Source organism: Myzus persicae, unplaced genomic scaffold, assembly GCF_001856785.1.
Source record: "Myzus persicae strain clone G006 unplaced genomic scaffold, MPER_G0061.0, whole genome shotgun sequence".
Lineage (NCBI taxonomy): Eukaryota > Metazoa > Arthropoda > Insecta > Hemiptera > Aphididae > Myzus > Myzus persicae.
This window is the reverse complement of record NW_019100493.1, coordinates 108,609-132,914: the sequence shown is the minus strand read 5'-3', so window position 1 is coordinate 132,914 and position 24,306 is coordinate 108,609. Positions and strand designations below refer to the sequence as shown.

The 24,306-nt window shown below is 29.5% G+C and overlaps 1 protein-coding gene across 3 annotated transcripts in view; it reads right to left on the bottom strand.

Moving 5' to 3' along the window:
* Window positions 1-24,306, bottom strand: part of LOC111027863 (neuron navigator 2) — an 88,538-nt gene that overhangs the window by 47,269 nt on the left and 16,963 nt on the right. For all 3 annotated transcript variants that reach the window (XM_022306335.1, XM_022306343.1, XM_022306353.1), the window contains exons 2-5: window positions 12,785-12,883; window positions 12,005-12,135; window positions 10,359-10,476; window positions 9,198-9,250 (exon numbers count right to left, since the gene is read on the bottom strand). In XM_022306335.1, the coding sequence (XP_022162027.1) occupies window positions 9,198-9,250; window positions 10,359-10,476; window positions 12,005-12,100 (267 nt within the window). In that variant the 5' untranslated portion in view covers window positions 12,101-12,135; window positions 12,785-12,883. The remainder of the gene's footprint in view (window positions 1-9,197; window positions 9,251-10,358; window positions 10,477-12,004; window positions 12,136-12,784; window positions 12,884-24,306) is intronic.

Genomic DNA, 24,306 nt, shown 5'->3' with positions numbered 1-24,306 from the left:
GAAAGACGTGTTAAATGTTTTTGAAGACAAAATGAGTAAATCTTTATTTCCAAACATTTTAATTTAACGTGAAAGATAAAATGTATTAATTATCGATGATCTACTGTAGCATTATAAATTATAATTTAGAGTTTTTATTATTAAAATTTATTTTGTGTAAGCGTTTTTAATGAGAGAACCCTAAGTTACCTATAGTTGCCTGTGAAACTTATTTCATCGATGTAGAGTATATCGAAACTACATTTTTATAAAAATTTTCAAGTCATAAGCTTTTGTTAGCTGGTTAACCTAACATTATATAATTTAGGTTTGCCCAATATTTTGCATGATTTATAACCTGCTCGAATGAGTTGAGTAGCTCGATAATCATCGAGCTCAATGACACATAATAGTACACACTTTAAAATAAAATATAAAAGTAATCACTCGATTTGCTTTCAAAAATAAATTTTAAAAAACCGAGCCGTGATTTATGCAGACACTGAGACTGAGACATGCAATATCTTAATTAGAATATTCGAAATGCTGCTTGATTAATTCAGAATAATCTTTATGGAATAAAGTTCTAGAGCTATAGGTATACAAGGAAAAATTAACTAAGTGTGCTTACCCCCGTTTCTTCATTTGATAATGAATCTATTCAAATTCTTGAGATATTTTTGTACTACTTACGACGTGTGTCCAGGTCCAGTGATGGAATTTTTTCAAAGGAGAACTTATTTACTTATTAGGTATTCAGTGGATAATTTTTTCGAAAGTATTGATCTAATGAACATTTCGAACGAGTAGTTTCTCAGTTATCAAAATGTTTAAACTAAGTCCTTAAAAATGATTTTACAAAAAAAAAATTATGCACCTATGCTTAATATTGTGGATATAGTATTTTAGTATGATTATTAATTATACTTGGTCCAGTTTTACAAATCATAAATATTGATATTGATGGATTAATATCAATTATTAAAGTTTTCAAATCACCATATCCTCCATATATGTTCAAAACCCATCAGTATAATGAACCACTTATCTTAAAGTAGGTAGGCACTAGGCACACAATGTTATGCAGGCATCTCAAAAACTATACACATTCAAATTTTTATTTTGATACAAACGAACAAAACGAACAGCTAAATAATTCACAGTAGAAATTGGGGGTTCTTATTTTCCAAAACAGAAGTCTCTCCACAGGTTACTCCTTAAGAAGTTTAAGGAATATCGAGAATTTGAAAATATGATTTTTAAGTAGGTATATTTAAAAATTCTAAGAATCAGATTTTGAATAACTGCATATTATTATTGTCGAAGTAAAAAATTGGTGAGCACACTTGGTGAATCATCCTGTGTAACATTATAATGGTACAACTCAATATTCCAAAATCAACGTCGTAATAGTAGTCTTATTTATATGTAGGCATATAATTATTAATGTATACCCATTATAGGTAGGTATATGTTTTTAAACCGCTTTTTCCGATATCGAAGCTCTTGTATATATTATGTGACGAAGACGTGTTTTCTTATTATTTAAATTCTGTTCGTTTCACGTTCGACACCAGGTTCATATCTACTCGCTCAGTCTGTTTTCACAGTTTTTATGTGATTGCAAAATCACAATAAATCGTTCCACACGCTCCACGTATATAATATGTGATATCATTTTAGTATCATCGTAGGTATTACGAAACGATTTTCTGTGTCAGATATATAGTACGTAGTTTGAATTCTTCGATAGTCTAATTCGACCGTACCGTTGAACTAATTACATTTCAATGTTGATTAATAGGTGTCTGCTTAGGAAAAGCATTAAAATTTAAAAAAAAAAATGATAGAAGTATCAAGTTAACTCAAACGTATATGACCCAAGGCGCAACGACCTCGGCTGCTGCTTCAGCACGACCAGTGGGAAATATTTTGAGGTTATAGGTCACTGGACCGCCGCAAAACAATTGTATCCATATACGGTCTTAAATTATTTATCTAAACGTATTTTGAGTATAATACATTATATTTAAAATGTTCTAACGCCCGTTTTCATTAATCAGGACAATTTTTAATATTATCTTCAATACCTATAGCGATACGCGTGATAGTTATTCTTTTGTTCTGAATAAAAGTGAAATTCGATTTTGAGTTATTGTGTATATAGCGGTTATTAAGGTAGCTACACTTATAAATGATAATAATTAATGGCTTTAGCTCCAAATATTGTTTCACCATATGCAAACGGTATGGGCACGGTAATGAATGAAATATATGATGATGCTGTGGCGCCGAGAACCTTTATGTTTTTATGGCGAGGCTGATTGTGTTATTTTTTCTACCTCCAGGGAGTCCCCAGCCTTATACATATGCCATACAATATTAATTTATAGTAATATTATAGTGGTTAAGTTAAGTACATTAGGGGATTCGGCATAGGTTAAAATTAAAAGAAAATTATTATTATTTATCATCACTTTTCTACACTGTATACCGCATAGTGTGTATACTGTATAGTATATCATATTGTTTTAACTTTAAACAATTATAATTAATTATTAATAGGAATACAATTTGTACACTTGATTTACATAGGTTTCTATCAAAAATTAAAAGTTTCATTAAAATGAATATTAAAAGAAAACGCCTTGCTCTAGACAAATTTATTTTAAAAAAAATGCAATTATACATGCGTTTGTGGTGAAAAAAACAAACTACAGATAACAGTATAAAAGTATTATATAGTTAATATTTTTGGAAATAATCTCTGATTTCAAGTCGTTATTAGCATATTATACTTTGTCTATTTTATGACTAGGCAATAAAGCTTAGAATAATTATATATTATAATTTATAATATAATAATTTAAAGAAAATAAAGCTAAATGTTTAAATAATCTAAATGTATAATATAATAATTGTATAATATCTATAATCTTTTATAAAGCTATAGTCTATAGCTTATATAATTGCTTTTAATAGTTTTAAGTTTATGGGTACACTTTTTTACATCGAATTAAGTATTCATTTTATTATTGAATTGATCCTTTCATCATGTATTTCTGTCTCTTGAAAAATATTTTGTAGGTTCTTCATAAATTGCGTTACATAAGATAATTTGGGATTAAGAGAATGCAATAGGTACAATATAAAAACATTTATCTTACAGTGTATATTATTCGTTAGAATCATCAGATATGGAAGGAAACAAAATACTACTTTTTTCTACTATACCTAATATGTACTATGTTAATGTTTTATATACATTTTAGTTTAGTTTTTTTTTAAATAATTCAAATTATATTTGATTTATTATGAGTGTTTTTTTTTTATCAAATTCCAATGTGTTTCTTTTTGAAATGTTCAATGTACCTAAGACTTTATGATGAGGATTCCATACTAGAATTCAAGACGAGAGTGCCATTTTTAATTAGATACCATTTATAAACAACTATTATAATATTATTAAATAAATATATTAGGTACGATTATTACAAACAATTAGCAGACTATACTTAAAGCAGGTATTGTCATTTATGGTTTTCTAAAATTGAATACATTTATGTACGTTATTACCTAATACGACCAGTATAACGGACTAATATTATTACCGTTACAATTATAAGAACGTTTTCGTGCATGATTTTCACATTAGCTAATATTGTTTTCGCATTATAAACGCAAAGAAAAGATCCTTTTTTTCTGAGACGAGAAGCAGACTACAATGATGTGGACCGCATAAAAATAAATACCAAGGTTATCCGTGACAAAATTGACAATTATTGTTCTCTCTTGGTGTATGCATCTCTCTCTCTTTCTCTCTTGTTCCCTTAATGGCTGCAGAGATGAAGTCGCAGGTTTCCATGCGAAACGTGACAATTGGTATTATTTGGCGACTAAAAATGTTGTCTAGGTACATTATTTATTGTTAAGAATCTCGTCTAACAACAGACCTCAAAGCAGTTTTGGTCGCAGTGATAACATATAATCTATTTTAAACTTTGAGCACGATAAAATTGTTAAAGTTGACACAAGAAGCACGATCGAAATAACGAATTGTAAATATAAATGAAGTTATTATTAATGCAATTTATTTTGTATACAAAATGCAAACGTATATGGTGTCATTTCGTGTTATGCTTTTGAGTTATGAGTATACCTACCTAAGCTGTAATTTAATATTATATTTCCTTATTTTGTATTTTGTTTTAATTATTTAAACTTAAAAAAAAAAATGTTTGATTCATAGATAATTAGTTTTTAAACAATTATTATGGTTTTCAGTACATTTATATTTATTAAATATATTATAATTATAATAATTCCATCGTTATTTTTCTTTGAATGTTTATTCATTAAATACACATTTTTATCAATATTAATATAAATGCAGAACACAAGTATTGAACAATGTCTGCGTGTATATACTTTATGCATGTACAATAATATGTCAATCTGCATAATATTATTAAGTGTATATATATAATACATATATATACGATTCTTAGAATTTGTACTCTATAACAGTAAATGCAATATGCTGGTCTGATAAAAACTAATTCATGAATATCTGAATAGTTACTAGTTTTTTAAATATAAACAATAATTAATTTAATAATACAAATATAAGAAGTTTTGATACTGCGGGAGAGAAGGTCAGGCCACTGGAACGTGTATATTTATATATTTTTGAAAGCTATGATGATTCATTGAAGACAATTCTGAATGGAATTCAAAGTGGTCAAGATTTTGTTAAAAGCGTTTGCTATTTAAATTTTTTTTTGAAATTTTTTTGTTAACTCTTGAACAATTTAACTATGGGAAAAACTCTGATTTAAATTTTCAATTTACTTGTCGAGGAGCATGTAACTTTTTTAAACTGTTTACTACGTTGAAATGCGTTAACCAAAAAGAATTGCTCACATAATTATTGTCATACAAATACCTAGTTCCCTGGCCCATTCAGAATTTTCAACTCATAATTTCCATTTTTATAATCAAAAATAACGGTAAATTTTATAATGTCAGTATTTATCTTGAATGGTGGCGTGGTCAAGATAACAATATATGATCGATACACGATTGTAAAGATAACAAACAATACCAAATACCAATTAAATAAATTCAAAACGCTGTGCTTACTACTTACTTTCTACATAATATTGTCTAAGTTTTGTAAGAGTAATTTTAAATTGTGTTTACCCTAACTTTAATAATTGTTAGCAAATTATTGCAATAAGTAATAACTATAACGATCTTTAATACTAGACAAATACGCATTTAATAAGAAGGAAATGAGTATTAATTTAGTAAGATAATATATTATAATAATCCAGTGAATTCAAAAATTATATTCTATATAATATCATATAGGTGTATACAATTACATTCTGTGGGATATAATTCTATACACATTATAAGATTGACACACATATGAATTTAAAACTAATCAGTAATAAGATTACTTGCTATATAGTATACTATATTAACTTACTACCTATATTGTTTCATATAGGTTTTAAATAGATCTGTTACTCAATACAAATTAGGATCGATAGATGCAATTTTTATGTTTTAATTTAAATCTAAAATTTTAAATTGTAACACTTTATAAATTCAAAAGTGATAAAATTAAAAATATATATATATATATGCCAAATATTGTGAAAACTTTAAAAAAGTATTTAAAAACTCAAAAACTCCCCTCCACCCAAAAAAATTCAAATTATGAATTATAAATAGTATAGGTTATAAAATATTAACTAAGTATAGTCTTAAGTAAAAATCTGTTACTTTAAAAGCTGATCAGTTATTATAAAATATCCATACTAAAATATAAAAAATAATTTTTTTTATTTTGAAAAAAATGCTAGCATAATATTTTAATGTCACCTGATCAAAAATGTTTGTACTCAATGCAATAAAGTGATCATACAATAATTATGATTCTAGTGTTAAAAAATATTTCACCACACTTGTAAAAATCTTTGAATAGGTACGATCACTCAAAGTCGTTTCATAAATAATCCCGAATGATAACATAATCGTGTTCAATTTAAAAAAAATGTAAATATATTATAATAATAACTTATTACGTTACTTATTATTAATAAGTATATAATAAATTACTTAATATTATTTAAGAGATGTGAAAATTTTCAGTTAGCTAAAATTGAATAAGAAGTACTATACTTTTTTTTAAATGTTGTAAACTTACTTCTTAAGTGTTTTATAATATGTGTATATTGATACAACTGGCCGTCTTCAATATTCTGTTAATTATATTATTTACACTAAGAAGTATAAGTATAAGCACAATTTTATTTTAAATATCTTCAAAAATAAGAAATAATTTTTTATTCACAAACGGATACGCGATTTTACTATTTTATTTTTCATACGAACACGAGAACCGGTCTATCCGCTGGTACAGTTCACAGCACACTGTTTCTCCACGCTATATTGTAGACCGACACGGACACCGACAACATAATCGTATGGCAGCACCCACTATTATTATTTTTATTATTATTATTATTATTATTGTTTTTTTTTTAACCGTTCCGTGTGCTTACTTATAAGGATTATTATGAAGTAATTTTAATTTTATCGATCGGCTGTGCTCCGTAGATTTAAACTTTTTATAATGCACAACAAACAATAACGCGTGAGTTTGAAATGAATAAAAAATGAAAATAAATGTGTTTTAAATTTTAAAGAACAACTTTCGCACATTTCAACATTCAACTATTATATATTTAATGTTTATACATCGTTTAATGTACGTAACAAAAATAAATACAAATAATAAATATTATAATGGGTACATACGTACCTATGTATAGTGTATATAATATTATAATATATTATATACATTATATTATATAGGTACCTATTAATTTGAGCGTTTGTATATGATACTACCTGTATACAAACATTATTGCATACGAGCAAAACAAATTAACATAAACTATGTACACTTGACATTGACCGTTTTGGTAGGTCAGTTTTATTTAATAGCATAGGTAGATATATGGTTTCCTGAGCTAAACTATGTAACTGTACACCTATATAAACAATAACAAATCAATAGGCAATAAATAATAATCACGACACCACGTGCATTTTGAGGACTCTACCTGGTAACCCTAGTGTATCGATTTAATATACAATTGCGGTAAATCACGAATGAGCGGTTGTTCGGGTAAACATTTTCTTAACCTAACGGGAAAATTCTATACATATTAATATTAGAGTTCCCATTTGATAAACAATATAAATTGAATGCATTCCCTACAATTTCAATGTTCTATAAATAATAGTCATCTATACCCGTATAATATGTGTTATAAACTAGTGCAGATAAATGCATACATTTGCATACATTATCGACCGGTTAAAATAATAGCTAATTAGAATCCAAAATTTGTTATTGTTATATGAATCGTCTCTCGCGATTCTATATTGTGTACACATAATTTTAGGATATGTTTTAAACCGTTTGCATTGTATACAGTTTTTTTCAGAACGATTATTTATCGTAATATAATTGCTCGTAACTCGTTTGTAGTAGGTACTGCAACAGTAATCTACAAATATCAGGTAAATACGAGAAAAATCAAATTAAAAAAAGAGTTGTTAGATTTTCGTTTTCACATCAAAATTTTTAGTTTCGAAAACATACCTACCACACGTCTCGTCACACTCGACATGTTAAACGATTTTTAAACGAGTAATTTTATTATACCTATTTTAAGTGAAAAGATTTATAATGACAATAATTCTTACGCATATTTTTTCCATTAATGAACTCATCGTCTTACAACGGGTTATAATAATTATTATTTCTTGAGCATGTCATGTGTAAAATATTCATTCATATTTCATATTTTGTTTTCGGGGAAATTATCCGTTGGATAAATATTAAGTTGACGACCGTCTGCCCTAAATCTGCCACAATAACCGTTCGGGAAACGATAGGTTCCGAATTCTAACTGCGTCGTGCGGGTGTATAATGCTTACATAGGAAGGAAACGAGTATATTTTCAAGACACATATAAATAGGTACGTGCTCGCAGAAGTATAATGTAACACTTTATACGTGTCATAAACACTCACATTGGGACAGGTCGTTTAGTGATTTCCGTTATTGCACATTCGGAATTCATATAGGTACAGGCACAGCGTTCGCATTTAATTCCGCACAATGTAAGTGCACAGTCGTATTATTGACGACGACTTCGCACTGCACACCGCACACGACACTATAGCTAAGCTTTAGGTGAGCCTGACGATGACATTGATTATTAAAATAATCCGACAATCAATGATAATATAGGTAGACAATATTTTATAGTACGTGTAGGCACACGATTTACGCGGTTAGCTTTCTTTCGGATACCTAAACGGGCTACTACACAATCATAATATTATAATATATAGGCTACCACCTATTTCCCGCGTATCTCGGACACGTTGTCGTCGTCGTCGGTGGCTCCAGTTGGAGGTCAGGCGGGTCGTTAATCGAATAATATGTAAACTTCTCCACGGCGGCCGTTTAACCTTCAAAACGGCGCCCAGAAATGTATATAGGTGGGTTAGTGACTTAGTGTTTGTGTGTGTGTGTTGTGCGTGCGAGTGAGCTCGTGTGTGTGTATTGCATGGCTATAAAGCATAAACAAAATGCACGCAGGAGTTTTGTAGGTCAGATGGAAGTGGCTATAATACATATTATAATATATACTTGTAATTATATATACTTATGTATACGCGTGAAACTGGTTTGGACACGCGCTTATCATTGTCCCGAGTCAGCTGATCGGCAGTAAAGTGTGTTAAAACGTAGGTACAACAAGTGTGTCCCCATACGCGAGAGTATCTTATATATTATTATAGCTGAGTGCGTAATATTTAAATTTATCAATTTTCTTCCGCTCCCCTCCCTGGTCATCTTCCTCCCCCCCCACCGCCTCACCGACCGTTTAACGCGTCATCCCGAGTCTCGGAAGTCTGCATTGCATACGGTCGCCGAGCCGATAAGAAATTATTAATGTAGGTACACACGCATTACACGCGATAATCCACAATTTTATTTCGTTTTTTTCTCGCACCTGACGTAATAGAAGTAACACGATACATAGACATAGACGGTATATATGTACAATACCAGTCGAGTACCTATATAATATTATATATTGTAGCACCACTACGGTACTTACCATTTGTAAATGGGTCCTTGGTTTCCTGTTCACGTCCGGCAACCGATGATTGCCTGAAAATACGTAAAAACGACGGGATATAATGTCTTATATAGATTTTCGGGATTTCCGCGTCCACTATTATACGGTACGTCGTAAAAACGAAATGCTTTAAAGAAACCTGTCACGGTGCCAACGGTCGAGTCAAAATTATATTGTTGATCATTACATTTGTACATGATATTTATTCTCTATACCTCATCGAACTCATGTGTTTGAGTTCCTCGACCTCCGTACATATTATAATATTATTATGTATGATATTTTTTTATTGACTCAAATAAGTGTGTTTAATAACTCGGACATTTTTTTTAATCTGTTTTTTTTTTTAACCAGAAAAGCAATAAAATTCATTTTTTTTATAAGAAGATTTAAATTACATTATCTGTGGTGTTAACAAGAAATACATAATGAGCTTATGTTAGCGTTATATTATACTATAACAGTCAGTGTCAATGAGACAAGAAATTAGTCAACTGCGATTGTTTTCCTTTAAATGATTCGGAAAAACGTATAAGTACGGGTTTATGTGTGAATCCATATAATAATCAACTATAGAATCGGTAGAAGAATACCTACGAAATGCTATAAAGTTATAACTATTAAGTATGTAAGTACTAAACCTGTCTAAAAGTTATAAACCTTAGGATTTAGAATGATGTAAGTTACAGACTATTACATGATCTTAACTTTTAAATTATATGTGAACTGAGTCGTAAGGTTCATATTTAATATACAGGGAGCCCCAGGAACATAAATTATTGAGTTATTTTGTGCAATACAATAACTAATAATTCGTCTCTATTCATAAACTACCCTATTTATTCAAAAAACAATTAAATGTACGATATAAAATCGATAATATTTGTTGACGTTATTGTTTTAGTCTGTTTTGGAGTTTATAGCATAATGCACTATAATATATCATTTAAATTATATAATATAGTTTTATACTAATAGTTGTTGACCCCGTGATTAATGTTTTTTATTATTATAACAATTATTCATTTCAGGAAAATCGGGAGAAACATATAACATAAATAAAAAAATAAATAGCATTTGATTTTAGGTGTAATAATAAATAATTTATTCAATTTAATATTTAATATTCAATTGACTCACAAATTGTTTCGACGAGATCCGAAAGCAGAACACCGTCAGCCAAATCTAGTTGCAAATCTTTTATGTTTTTCTTTGATTTGGCTTTATCCAAGTAATGATTTGCCCAGTCTGTATACACCTGAAACCAGTAAATAAATCAAAAAACCAGTAACCTAATCAATGGTAAATTATGACAAAATATGTTTCTTGGAGAATTTTTTTTCATCATATAAATTTTTTGCAGTAAACTCAAGGTATACGCACAAGCATACCCGAATACTATTAACAACACATCTTATTAGCTCATCGTCACTAGTCAGATCAATACATTTTTATAATATAATGTAGCTTATATTCAAAATTATAGATACACGGCAAATCAATTTTTCTGTAAAAATATAACATTTATTATAATGCAGTAGCATGCATCAGGTGTTTGCAATGAAAGATTTATTGGACAATTATTTTTTATTGTACGCATAAGGGATATCTCAGCTTTTTAATTGGGTGAAAAGGATGCTTACTATATTTCAGCAAAAGCCTTAATTATGAAGACCATTTTAGTATTTTGGGTCATAAATAATGCAAGTTTTCACTGTAATTAATGTCTAAATGAGATCGTTAATCGCTACCCGGGAAACACTGCCGTTTTTAGACACTCTACCCGTAAATTCCACTATATCCGACTAACAGTTTCAAAAGTAATGTACAGCATGTAATTAAAAGAAATTATAGAAACGGTAATAATAATAAATTATAATAATTAGAAGCTTGGCATAAAAATGCTAAAAATATGTAAAGCAATAATATTTTATATCGGTTTAATCTATCATAATTAAAATCACAAATTAAAAGTAAACTCTCGTCATATCAAACTGTGCGTTACCATTAAAATATAATCGTGATTCCATTGCAACTGATAAAATAAAATAACGTGACTGTTACGTTTATAATAATGCATGCGTGTCGTTTGAGTAACCAAAGATCGGCTTCTCACGGCGTCTTATATACATCTGTAATTTAGTGAATCACAATACCCGTCATAATATAATAATACAAATCATAAGTTATAGACTAATATCATCCAAAATTCTGTAACTGTATTTAATGTTTTATATGTCAATAAAGTTCTACGTTTAGCATAATTCATAACAATTTATTTATGGCCGGCATTGGTTGCAACAACTAAAATCCAAAAAATTAGAATTTAAATATCTCTCAAATGTTTCCATAAACTATTGAATTAATATGGTGGTAAATTGAAGCCGAGTACCGAATGGTTAATGAAGCAGTAAATTTAATATAATATACAGTTTATATAGGTGCACAGTATACTTGTTATTAGTTTTTATACAATTTTATAATATTTATACTTTATTTCTATCGTGAATTTTATCACACTTTAATACATTTTTGATTACTCCAATCAAAAATAATTGTCTGATCATTTACCATATTCCCATGGTTTTGTTTGAATATTTCAAAATTATTTTATTCAATTTGTACGGTTGCATAAAATAATTTTCTCTTTTTCATAACCCCCCTACTATCTAAAATTATTTATGTAGGGACGTTTCTGACATTAATTCTGTGGAAAATATTACCCTCCAAAATAATTACTTTTATTTTTTTTGATAAAAAAAGGTTATTATTTTTTATAAAATTACCTTAATTATCTGAGCATACTGTTGTTGATGTGTCTGCACAGAGCTATCATTTCGGACTCCCGTCCGGGATACTCTGATGCATCCCGACATTGACATTGATGATATAAATGTTCTTTGACGAGCTCATTCAACTAAAAGCGATAAAAAGCGATATAAGTAGTGTTACATAAAAAAAAGTGTCAGTTTAAGTCAACAAAAATAAAAATTGATAATATTTGGACCAACTAAGTATTTTCTTAGAAAAAGTGAAAAATGTCATTAAAAATAAACCTATAGTATTTTTAATCGAATTCACAAACTGATAATCAAAATCGGTTAAATTATTTATAAATTTATAATATACCAAGATAATATTGTTTCAAGTTTCACTTTGAAATAATTAAAAAAGCAATAACAAATAAAGACAATGTAAACTGTAATTATGTTTGGACATGCGTACAAATTTATACACCAAAAAAGTTATAAGTTTATTTGTATACTTATTTTATTAAATAAATATTGTCTAGTTCATAGAATAATTTTATTGACGTCAAAGTAAAACTTATTTCGCTCATGTGCCAATAAAGTAACGTTTGTAATTACAAAGCGCTAAAAAACAAAATATTACTTTCGTTAAAGTTTAAGCGTATAAAATTCTAAAAATACATTAGTTTTGTGAATCGTCAAAATCGAAGGTACCTAGCCAGAGTGTATTAAAATTATATAGTAATGGTACTATCCAGCCATATTACTGTTTAAAAATATAACACGCAGAATGAGCATGTGTGTATGCGGCCTTACCGAAAAGTAATGTTTTTTTATTTTAGTTTGTTTTTCATGGACGGTGTCCAAGTTATCTCCATTAGGTTGTTGGCCATTAGGTGACTGGAGTGAATATTCCTGTAACAAAATAAACAAACGTAAAATTAGTTTATGATTTTGATTTAATAGTAAAGTTAAAATAATTTAGGATTGCAGAACACATTATTTTGTTAATTTTTAACGTTCACATTTGTTTCTATATTTAAATACACTAATCGTATTGCACTACTGCAGTTAATCCTATATGTGGTTTTGAATACAACTACTGCAGTGTAAGTGTTGCGGTCGTAAGAACACTTAAAATAATACAATTTCTAGCCACAGTTATCCATAATCGGAATTCATAGAAAAATAAACCAGATGGCAGATGGTATTATACGGCGTATATGCCTAGTAATTGCCTAACTATTTGGCTATTACAATTGGAAATTACTCTCCACTGGTTCCACTACAGTTAACATTACAAAATTATACATATATAATTCATTTTTTATTTACCAGAATATTTCAGTTTATTCGTATTTCCGTTAAAAAAACAAAAAAAAAATAGAAAAAATTTTTGTCCTCCTTTTAAGCACATAAAACACGTTTTAAAAGTTGTTACTATTCATTGTGGTTTTTTTCGTCACACTATGAATCCGCGATACTTATACAATACTACAGTATACTAAGTCTTATAATATAATCAATAAATCATAATATCAACAAATCTATATGACATTAAGTCGATAACGAAATCCAATTTTAAGAGTTTTTTGTGATACTTGGTATTTTTCTAGTAACGAATAACGATTGGCATTTAGATTTCTGTACAATTAAAATAATCTAATTTCTATAGTCGTCGAAAGACTACTTACAATTGTATTCTAGCTCACACAGGTATTTCTAAAGCGTATTATCTTTTTTGCAGGTAACAATGGTATCATCACTCGTGAACACTACACGGCAATGTGGCAGACTAAGACCTAGTGATCGTTTATTTCCTTTTTATACTTTTATAGCAAAGGGATATCCGGAGATATAACACAATATACGTATATACCAAAACACATACAGGAGATAACACTTAACAGTGTATATATACGTTAAATTAATTGTTTCATTCTATCATATATATTATGTGATCCCCTCTACAAATTTAAAGTTCCCCCAAACTTCCATGCACCACGTATATATAACGTATTCTTACGTATATGTATATTGTATATACTCATAGAATGTTATCCTTATCCGTATAGACATATTGATGTATTTACGATTACCACTTTGACTTGCTAGCAATGTTCCCGGTTTTATACCAAAGACATTTTACTCGTTTCCGTATAAGATTTTATAGTAATGCATAATTAGGCACAAGGCACTATAGACATAAGGCACTATAATTGGTACACAATAATATATTATGATCACGACTATTTGCCAAACACGTAGATACTGAATTTACTGTAATATAATATCGAAATATTTTAATAAAACACATTTAGACCATTTATGTAGCAGTATATTGTAGTGTGCACGAAATAATTAATCTTTATAAATGTTATGATTTTAGAGTTTTAGTGGTTTTACGATAATGTTTTTCTTTTCTTTATTTATAATGTGGGTTCTTTTCTTTGGCAATAAAAAAGCTCCGAAAGCATTTTTATAGATCTGAAATGGTTAAATCTTATCCTGAGTTGGTACTTTGTAAAGGTCATTTTTAGTTGTAGTTTCCTTTTATATAAGTGAGAGGAAAAACTATACAGACGGACTACATCTGCGAAAAATGTTGGTAATAAAATCTCGGTAAGCGTGGTTTTAACCGAGTTCCGCTCAGAACCATTTTGTAATTCACGAACGAAATGATTTATCGTTGTTTTCTAATTTCTATAGTAACAACTAACAAGTAATAACACACCATGATCATTAATCATTATTTCGTATTCTGTGTCGCCGAGGTGAGTCCTTAGAAAAGAATACCCTCACACGTGCTCACATAATATTATGGTCTCCCCGTATCTTAGGAGGATTTTTATTTCGTACGAAGTGATAGATAAAAAATGACAAAATATACAAATTGCCTACAGGAGGTATATGCGCATAAAATGTTAATATCGGGTTTCCGGAGTAGCTTTAATAGTATATGTAGCCATACCTATACAACACTGCACTTTTGAAAATCATATCTTCCAACCCCATTTGTGACATGCAGCCAGCGTTCTATGTATAGTACCTACATAGTAAACTCAATAATTCCTCTGCACATACACATGCACAATGCACATACACACGATACACACCCAGTCATAGTTACACGAGACCCTTTTTGTTGACAGAAAGTGAAGGTTACGTGAAAAAGTATACCTTTCCGAGATGCAGAGAAAAGTTTACTTTTATCCGTAATATTTCTGAAACCAAGCTAGGGAGTACTATAATCTGGGCCCCGGAAATGGACGGGATGAGGGAAGAGCCGCCGGTGAATTACATTACAAATCGACTGAGCCGTTTCTGGTGATGCAGTGTGTATAAGGTTTTAAGAAATGCCGCCCGGGGTCTTGCAGCTCGTAGTAAAGCCAAGAAACTTTTTATTTTTCACGTTCAAAGGTCGCTTTTACGACCTCCGCAAAAGCACAGGATTTTCTTATTATAGGTTTTTTTTCTCCGGCCTAATCTACTGCACTCGGCTCTACGCTTTTAATCAATTTGGACGTGTATTTTTATTATTTTTATTTTTCATAAGGTCCTACCATAGGAGGAGGGTGACCGAAATGTAACAACAGCGAATTATATAGTTTTACAACAAATAATATTTCACGGTTATTTTCTTCACGTCTCTACGATTTGCATTTTCCCTGTTTTTACTCGCTCTCCGAAACCATAAAGAAAAGCGCATTAGCTATATACTAAAGGATCCATGAAAAATAAATTACACACGAATAATGGCACTGTAAAGAGGCTACGGTTGTGGCATTTATAAAAAGGCTACGCGAACAGTATCTGCTCCTGGCGAGATAGGTACTATTTCGAATAAAATATGACTCTTCTGTAATCTTGTATGTATCTCAAGCACCTACAGTGAGGTAAAGTGAAAGTATCGCATAAACGCGTTATGATTCAAAACGTTTTTGTATAAGAAATATATTTAACGTGTAAATACTTGAATATTTTCATTTAAATACGTGATGACATCTAAATGCATTCATTATTATTGTTTCGTTTTTTTTTTTGCTCGCCAATTCGATATTTGCGTGATTACTTTACGCATTTGGTTTGACGTACGTCGACACGCGATCAGTTAAACCAACTCTAACAAACACATGCAATTTGTACACTGTTCGTATTATAGTTATCTATACATTTTATCCACAATAAGTTATTAGTCAGGAATATTATAAACGCATTTCCTTTATAATGTATAACTTTAATTTTTAATTTTTAATGTTATTCAATATACTTTTTTTTACATATTGCGCACAAAAACACAGTTTTAATCCAAACAAACATTTTGACATCACTATTATACATTTATACATTACGCTTATCCATAGTTATATATTTGTGTAAAACCTTAACAAACAGTTATTGTAAAAATTAAATAGAATTTTATAAAATGTAATTTTCTTAAGCTCCAATAATTCAACATTTCAACCAACAAAAACTAAGAAATATTATATATTCTTACAAACATAATAATATTGTGCAGGCATAAAGAATTCGGGTCAAAGTAGTTAGAATAAACTGTAGAAATGTAATTCTAATTATTTGACACTCGAGTAATGGGTAAAATATAAGAATGCAAAAAGCATATTATTTCATCGATAATATTATGCAAATATATAACTAGTTAAATCTACTTAAAATTAAATTTTAAATTATTTCATGGAGTAACATTTGAATCGATTTGGTAGCTTATAATTTATTGTAATTATTAAATGTTAATAATAACCATTTACCATAATATTTATTGAAAAAAAAAGTAGGTTTATAGTTTTGTAGGTATTAAAATATTATAGTAATGTTCGCATTTTATGTGTATAGAAATAATTTTGTACCTATAGCACTGTATAATGGCTTGACATGAGATTATATTGATAATTTTTTCTANTATATAATTCATTTTTTATTTACCAGAATATTTCAGTTTATTCGTATTTCCGTTAAAAAAACAAAAAAAAAATAGAAAAAATTTTTGTCCTCCTTTTAAGCACATAAAACACGTTTTAAAAGTTGTTACTATTCATTGTGGTTTTTTTCGTCACACTATGAATCCGCGATACTTATACAATACTACAGTATACTAAGTCTTATAATATAATCAATAAATCATAATATCAACAAATCTATATGACATTAAGTCGATAACGAAATCCAATTTTAAGAGTTTTTTGTGATACTTGGTATTTTTCTAGTAACGAATAACGATTGGCATTTAGATTTCTGTACAATTAAAATAATCTAATTTCTATAGTCGTCGAAAGACTACTTACAATTGTATTCTAGCTCACACAGGTATTTCTAAAGCGTATTATCTTTTTTGCAGGTAACAATGGTATCATCACTCGTGAACACTACACGGCAATGTGGCAGACTAAGACCTAGTGATCGTTTATTTCCTTTTTATACTTTTATAGCAAAGGGATATCCGGAGATATAACACAATATACGTATATACCAAAACACATACAGGAGATAACACTTAACAGTGTATATATACGTTAAATTAATTGTTTCATTCTATCATATATATTATGTGATCCCCTCTACAAATTTAAAGTTCCCCCAAACTTCCATGCACCACGTATATATAACGTATTCTTACGTATATGTATATTGTATATACTCATAGAATGTTATCCTTATCCGTATAGACATATTGATGTATTTACGATTACCACTTTGACTTGCTAGCAATGTTCCCGGTTTTATACCAAAGACATTTTACTCGTTTCCGTATAAGATTTTATAGTAATGCATAATTAGGCACAAGGCACTATAGACATAAGGCACTATAATTGGTACACAATAATATATTATGATCACGACTATTTGCCAAACACGTAGATACTGAATTTACTGTAATATAATATCGAAATATTTTAATAAAACACATTTAGACCATTTATGTAGCAGTATATTGTAGTGGGCACGAAATAATTAATCTTTATAAATGTTATGATTTTAGAGTTTTAGTGGTTTTACGATAATGTTTTTCTTTTCTTTATTTATAATGTGGGTTCTTTTCTTTGGCAATAAAAAAGCTCCGAAAGCATTTTTATAGATCTGAAATGGTTAAATCTTATCCTGAGTTGGTACTTTGTAAAGGTCATTTTTAGTTGTAGTTTCCTTTTATATAAGTGAGAGGAAAAACTATACAGACGGACTACATCTGCGAAAAATGTTGGTAATAAAATCTCGGTAAGCGTGGTTTTAACCGAGTTCCGCTCAGAACCATTTTGTAATTCACGAACGAAATGATTTATCGTTGTTTTCTAATTTCTATAGTAACAACTAACAAGTAATAACACACCATGATCATTAATCATTATTTCGTATTCTGTGTCGCCGAGGTGAGTCCTTAGAAAAGAATACCCTCACACGTGCTCACATAATATTATGGTCTCCCCGTATCTTAGGAGGATTTTTATTTCGTACGAAGTGATAGATAAAAAATGACAAAATATACAAATTGCCTACAGGAGGTATATGCGCATAAAATGTTAATATCGGGTTTCCGGAGTAGCTTTAATAGTATATGTAGCCATACCTATACAACACTGCACTTTTGAAAATCATATCTTCCAACCCCATTTGTGACATGCAGCCAGCGTTCTATGTATAGTACCTACATAGTAAACTCAATAATTCCTCTGCACATACACATGCACAATGCACATACACACGATACACACCCAGTCATAGTTACACGAGACCCTTTTTGTTGACAGAAAGTGAAGGTTACGTGAAAAAGTATACCTTTCCGAGATGCAGAGAAAAGTTTACTTTTATCCGTAATATTTCTGAAACCAAGCTAGGGAGTACTATAATCTGGGCCCCGGAAATGGACGGGATGAGGGAAGAGCCGCCGGTGAATTACATTACAAATCGACTGAGCCGTTTCTGGTGATGCAGTGTGTATAAGGTTTTAAGAAATGCCGCCCGGGGTCTTGCAGCTCGTAGTAAAGCCAAGAAACTTTTTATTTTTCACGTTCAAAGGTCGCTTTTACGACCTCCGCAAAAGCACAGGATTTTCTTATTATAGGTTTTTTTTCTCCGGCCTAATCTACCGCACTCGGCTCTACGCTTTTAATCAATTTGGACGTGTATTTTTATTATTTTTATTTTTCATAAGGTCCTACAATAGGAGGAGGGTGACCGAAATGTAACAACAGCGAATTATATAGTTTTACAACAAATAATATTTCACGGTTATTTTCTTCACGTCTCTACGATTTGCATTTTCCCTGTTTTTACTCGCTCTCCGAAACCATAAAGAAAAGCGCATTAGCTATATACTAAAGGATCCATGAAAAATAAATTACACACGAATAATGGCACTGTAAAGAGGCTACGGTTGTGGCATTTATAAAAAGGCTACGCGAACAGTATCTGCTCCTGGCGAGATAGGTACTATTTCGAATAAAATATGACTCTTCTGTAATCTTGTATGTATCTCAAGCACCTACAGTGAGGTAAAGTGAAAGTATCGCATAAACGCGTTATGATTCAAAACGTTTTTGTATAAGAAATATATTTAACGTGTAAATACTTGAATATTTTCATTTAAATACGTGATGACATCTAAATGCATTCATTATTATTGTTTCGTTTTTTTTTTTGCTCGCCAATTCGATATTTGCGTGATTACTTTACGCATTTGGTTTGACGTACGTCGACACGCGATCAGTTAAACCAACTCTAACAAACACATGCAATTTGTACACTGTTCGTATTATAGTTATCTATACATTTTATCCACAATAAGTTATTAGTCAGGAATATTATAAACGCATTTCCTTTATAATGTATAACTTTAATTTTTAATTTTTAATGTTATTCAATATACTTTTTTTTACATATTGCGCACAAAAACACAGTTTTAATCCAAACAAACATTTTGACATCACTATTATACATTTATACATTACGCTTATCCATAGTTATATATTTGTGTAAAACCTTAACAAACAGTTATTGTAAAAATTAAATAGAATTTTATAAAATGTAATTTTCTTAAGCTCCAATAATTCAACATTTCAACCAACAAAAACTAAGAAATATTATATATTCTTACAAACATAATAATATTGTGCAGGCATAAAGAATTCGGGTCAAAGTAGTTAGAATAAACTGTAGAAATGTAATTCTAATTATTTGACACTCGAGTAATGGGTAAAATATAAGAATGCAAAAAGCATATTATTTCATCGATAATATTATGCAAATATATAACTAGTTAAATCTACTTAAAATTAAATTTTAAATTATTTCATGGAGTAACATTTGAATCGATTTGGTAGCTTATAATTTATTGTAATTATTAAATGTTAATAATAACCATTTACCATAATATTTATTGAAAAAAAAAGTAGGTTTATAGTTTTGTAGGTATTAAAATATTATAGTAATGTTCGCATTTTATGTGTATAGAAATAATTTTGTACCTATAGCACTGTATAATGGCTTGACATGAGATTATATTGATAATTTTTTCTATCGATTTTTAAAATTAAGGAAAAAACTCGGATTAAAATGTAAGGTTCTATCAGGGCAAGCTTAACATAAATGATTATTTAAGTAAAAGTAAAATAATTTTGTCTCTGTTCTAGTTATTTATTTGTTTCCCGACGAAAGAAGTTAAACGCATACATGTTATTGATATCATTATATATACGGCGAATGCATATATATTTATGTATTACGTATTGATCCAAGAAGGACACGTGTTGCGAATAAAACATATTATATACACATGAGACTCACAGTAACTGTATAATATGGAACGGAACATATCGTGGAAAATAAGCTATAAAGTTTATATTCGGTGAATATGTGTTGGCAACTTTTACAGAACTTTACTACCGTAGAGTTTAAACGTACGACAATACGTGCTCGTTAATAATAATTAATCGCCACTATTAGGTTAAAACACGAGATCGGTTTTACCGGAAAAGGTTTTTGAGATTTAACGTATTTTACCGAATTCGGGAGGCATAAATTTCGGTCGAGCATTCGCACATATTGGCGGAGGTGGAAACTGCAGTGGAAAATCGAGTTTTCTGGGAGCAAAAACGCTGCACGCTCGTAGTTTATTTATTGGACGGTCGAGTTTCTCCCGAGGGAATCAAGTTTTCCCAGGTCCGCTCCAGGCTGATTTAAAAGCACCTGGATGAAGTGTATATAGTCCTTCGTACACAACACTTGCTTACAATGCCTCCGTACTTAAACGAAACCAAGCAGTAACAAGGTTCCTCAAGCATATCCAATTATAACTCGTTGATCTGAATTATGGCCCCCGCCTTTCCCCTTTTGGGACAATATAATAATCGGTTATTATGATCAAATGCGGATTATACTAAGTGAAGTAGAAAATCGAAATTGCACTCTTCAAAAAAAAAGTTTACAGTAATTTTTTTTTTAAATCGCACCAAAATACTATACTAACTGAAAGCGCGTATGTCTATACAGTAAATAGGTATTTCATTTACAACACAAACATTTTTCCACGTGGAAATTTTTGGCGAATAGAAACATTTTTTTTTCTATTTTTACTGAAACCGATGGTGCGATAACCATAATTTTGCATTATTGTTTTATTTTGTCGGTAAATGTAGTAACTCCCTAACTCCAACACAAGCTATTAGCTTACAGGAGGTAGGTAATCAAAACTGTACCTATTTGTTAAACTTGTTTAAATTTGTAACTATTTATTTTGATTTCTAAATAAAAAAAAAAAATTAAAAAATATCAACATATATTGAAATTACTACTAAATTTTACAAAAGTAATAAATAATCGCTGTATATATTTTATAGTTTTTTACTATATTTAATTTTACTTGACTAATTCTCCTCCAGGGTGCATTGGATAGTCTTTAAACATGTACAAATAAAACTATAATGGTCTAAAATATATGTTTAAGTAGGAAAATTGATTTTCTGTTGTTTGAGTAACGTATGCAATAATGTAAGAAATAAAGAGAGAAATTGCGAGACAGATAAAATTAAGAGTAAATTATTTTAAAACTAAGTTTTGGAGATCCCGAAAAGCGAAAATAGTAGGGAGACTAAAAGGATCATAGAGAACTAGAGATACAATAATGGAATTAAAATCGCTGTACAATTTGGAGGGGAAAAAGTCGGGAGACGAACTAGGAAACGGAGGGCTGAAGTCAGAGTATGTAACGTATGTGATGCGTGTATATTATAATGATAGCTTTGACACGAAAGTGGAAGTAAAAATATATAGATGTAATTAATAAGTGTATTTACAATTAAATAATATAGAAGACTTGTACAGTGATCGATGAACGTTGAAAATAGTATTAATCGTATAAAATAATAAATGTTACGTACTATTTTCGAAATACCTAGGTTATTTAAAAACTTTTTTTTTCATGATGTTAATATTTAAATATTATTTTGCAATGTCAATAGACACTCTTGTATCTTTACTGAAATTTTTAGTCAATAGCATTATATTATATGTTTTTATTTTGTCTAGTATGTAGCTGTATTATAATATTATAGGGATATTAGATAATACAATAGTTATAATAATACATATTAATATTAAATTAAACATACTATTTTTAATTATAATTAGATCAACAATTTATACCGTTTTCTAAATAAAAAATAATTACGCATTTGTTTTAAAATATTTTTGTTATACTAAGTCATATTTAAAAAAAATTTTTTATTGGAAAGAGGCTTTAACAACTTAGGTTATTAGCCTTGTGTACATAGCTGGTTATTTTTATAGCAGACAATTGATAAATTGATAGCTTATTATTTTTCTACAAACATTTTTTAAACCCAAGCAACAATATTATTATAACTACCATCTGTAGAACGAGATTAGCTTTGGATAGTGCTAAATCACAATATACATACGTATTAACATATACTTTATAGGTACATATTATGCACCAGGTACCTACCTACGTATAAACAATAATTCTTAGAATTATTTTATATTTTTAATGAGCGCTTTTATAAAATCTACACATACTGCACCCATATCAGAATTCGTAAACTGCACAAACTAAGAGAGTAAAAAAAAATAAAAATAAAAAAATAAAGTTTATGTTAGTAGGTTAATTTATTTTAATAATATTCTATTGTTACAGGCCAAGCGCATGTATAACTCTTGAAAAGACAATAAATTATTACTAGTTATGAACAAAAAAAAACTCGAAACCAACGCGTTGCTACTAGGCATATACGTATATACCTATGTATATATATATATATATAGGTTAGGTATAATATACCTTCTGACATTCATTTGTTTAACAGGAACCAACTCTGCGAGGGGGGAAATAATCGCGCCTACGTCGCCGCCTAAGCTAACATCACAACACACGGTGAAATACCTTAAAAAAAAATTTAAAAAAAAAACCCAGTGATTGACTTTCTATAATATAGTACGCACGCTTTGGCTTAGGCCTGCACTCTGCGGCTGTTCAAGTTTCAAAAGTGTCCAAAAAAATCAATTTTTTTACTTACACACACTACTACGAGACGAAATACCCCAGTATAGTACACCATATCATTATAATGGTAGACTTCTATTCACCTGCTGCAGTATTGTGCGGTATTATAGTGCACGTTGACATTTCTGTACATCCAGTGTATACACCGACATATACTACCATATTGATTATATATAGGGGAGAAGATGACAGTGTTAGCTAAACGAAAAGTTTGCGGCCTGTACCTATAGAATAGTTGTACATAATATTATTATATATACGATATATAATATGACAAATTGTTAACTCGATCTATATGTATGAGAATTAATACAGCCCTGGTAAATGTGCGGAAAATCATCATAATTCAATAATAATAATAATAATAATAATAATAGTATGATGTTTCGTGAATATACTGAACACCCTTTATTTTATGCGTATGTATTCAATGCGTACATCAACTGTAATACAAATTTTTCATCATTTAATACAATCCGTTGAACGAGTGATTAAACGTAATGGATTCTGTAAAAAACATTTACAATTAATAATTTTAACCACCAAAGAAGATAGGCTAATAAATAAAAAATAAAACACTAAAGAATGGTTTTCACAAGATTTTATACATATATGAACACACATACATACATACATACATCATGAAGTATCGTAATACAGGTATTAGCAAGACAATTGACCAGACGTAAATTTTATTATAAAACCACTTTATTCGTATATATTATTTTATTGAAATCGTTGAAAAAATAATTACTAATATTTAGGTCCCAGTATTTTGATATCAAAACTAAGTTAGGGCCCAAACTAT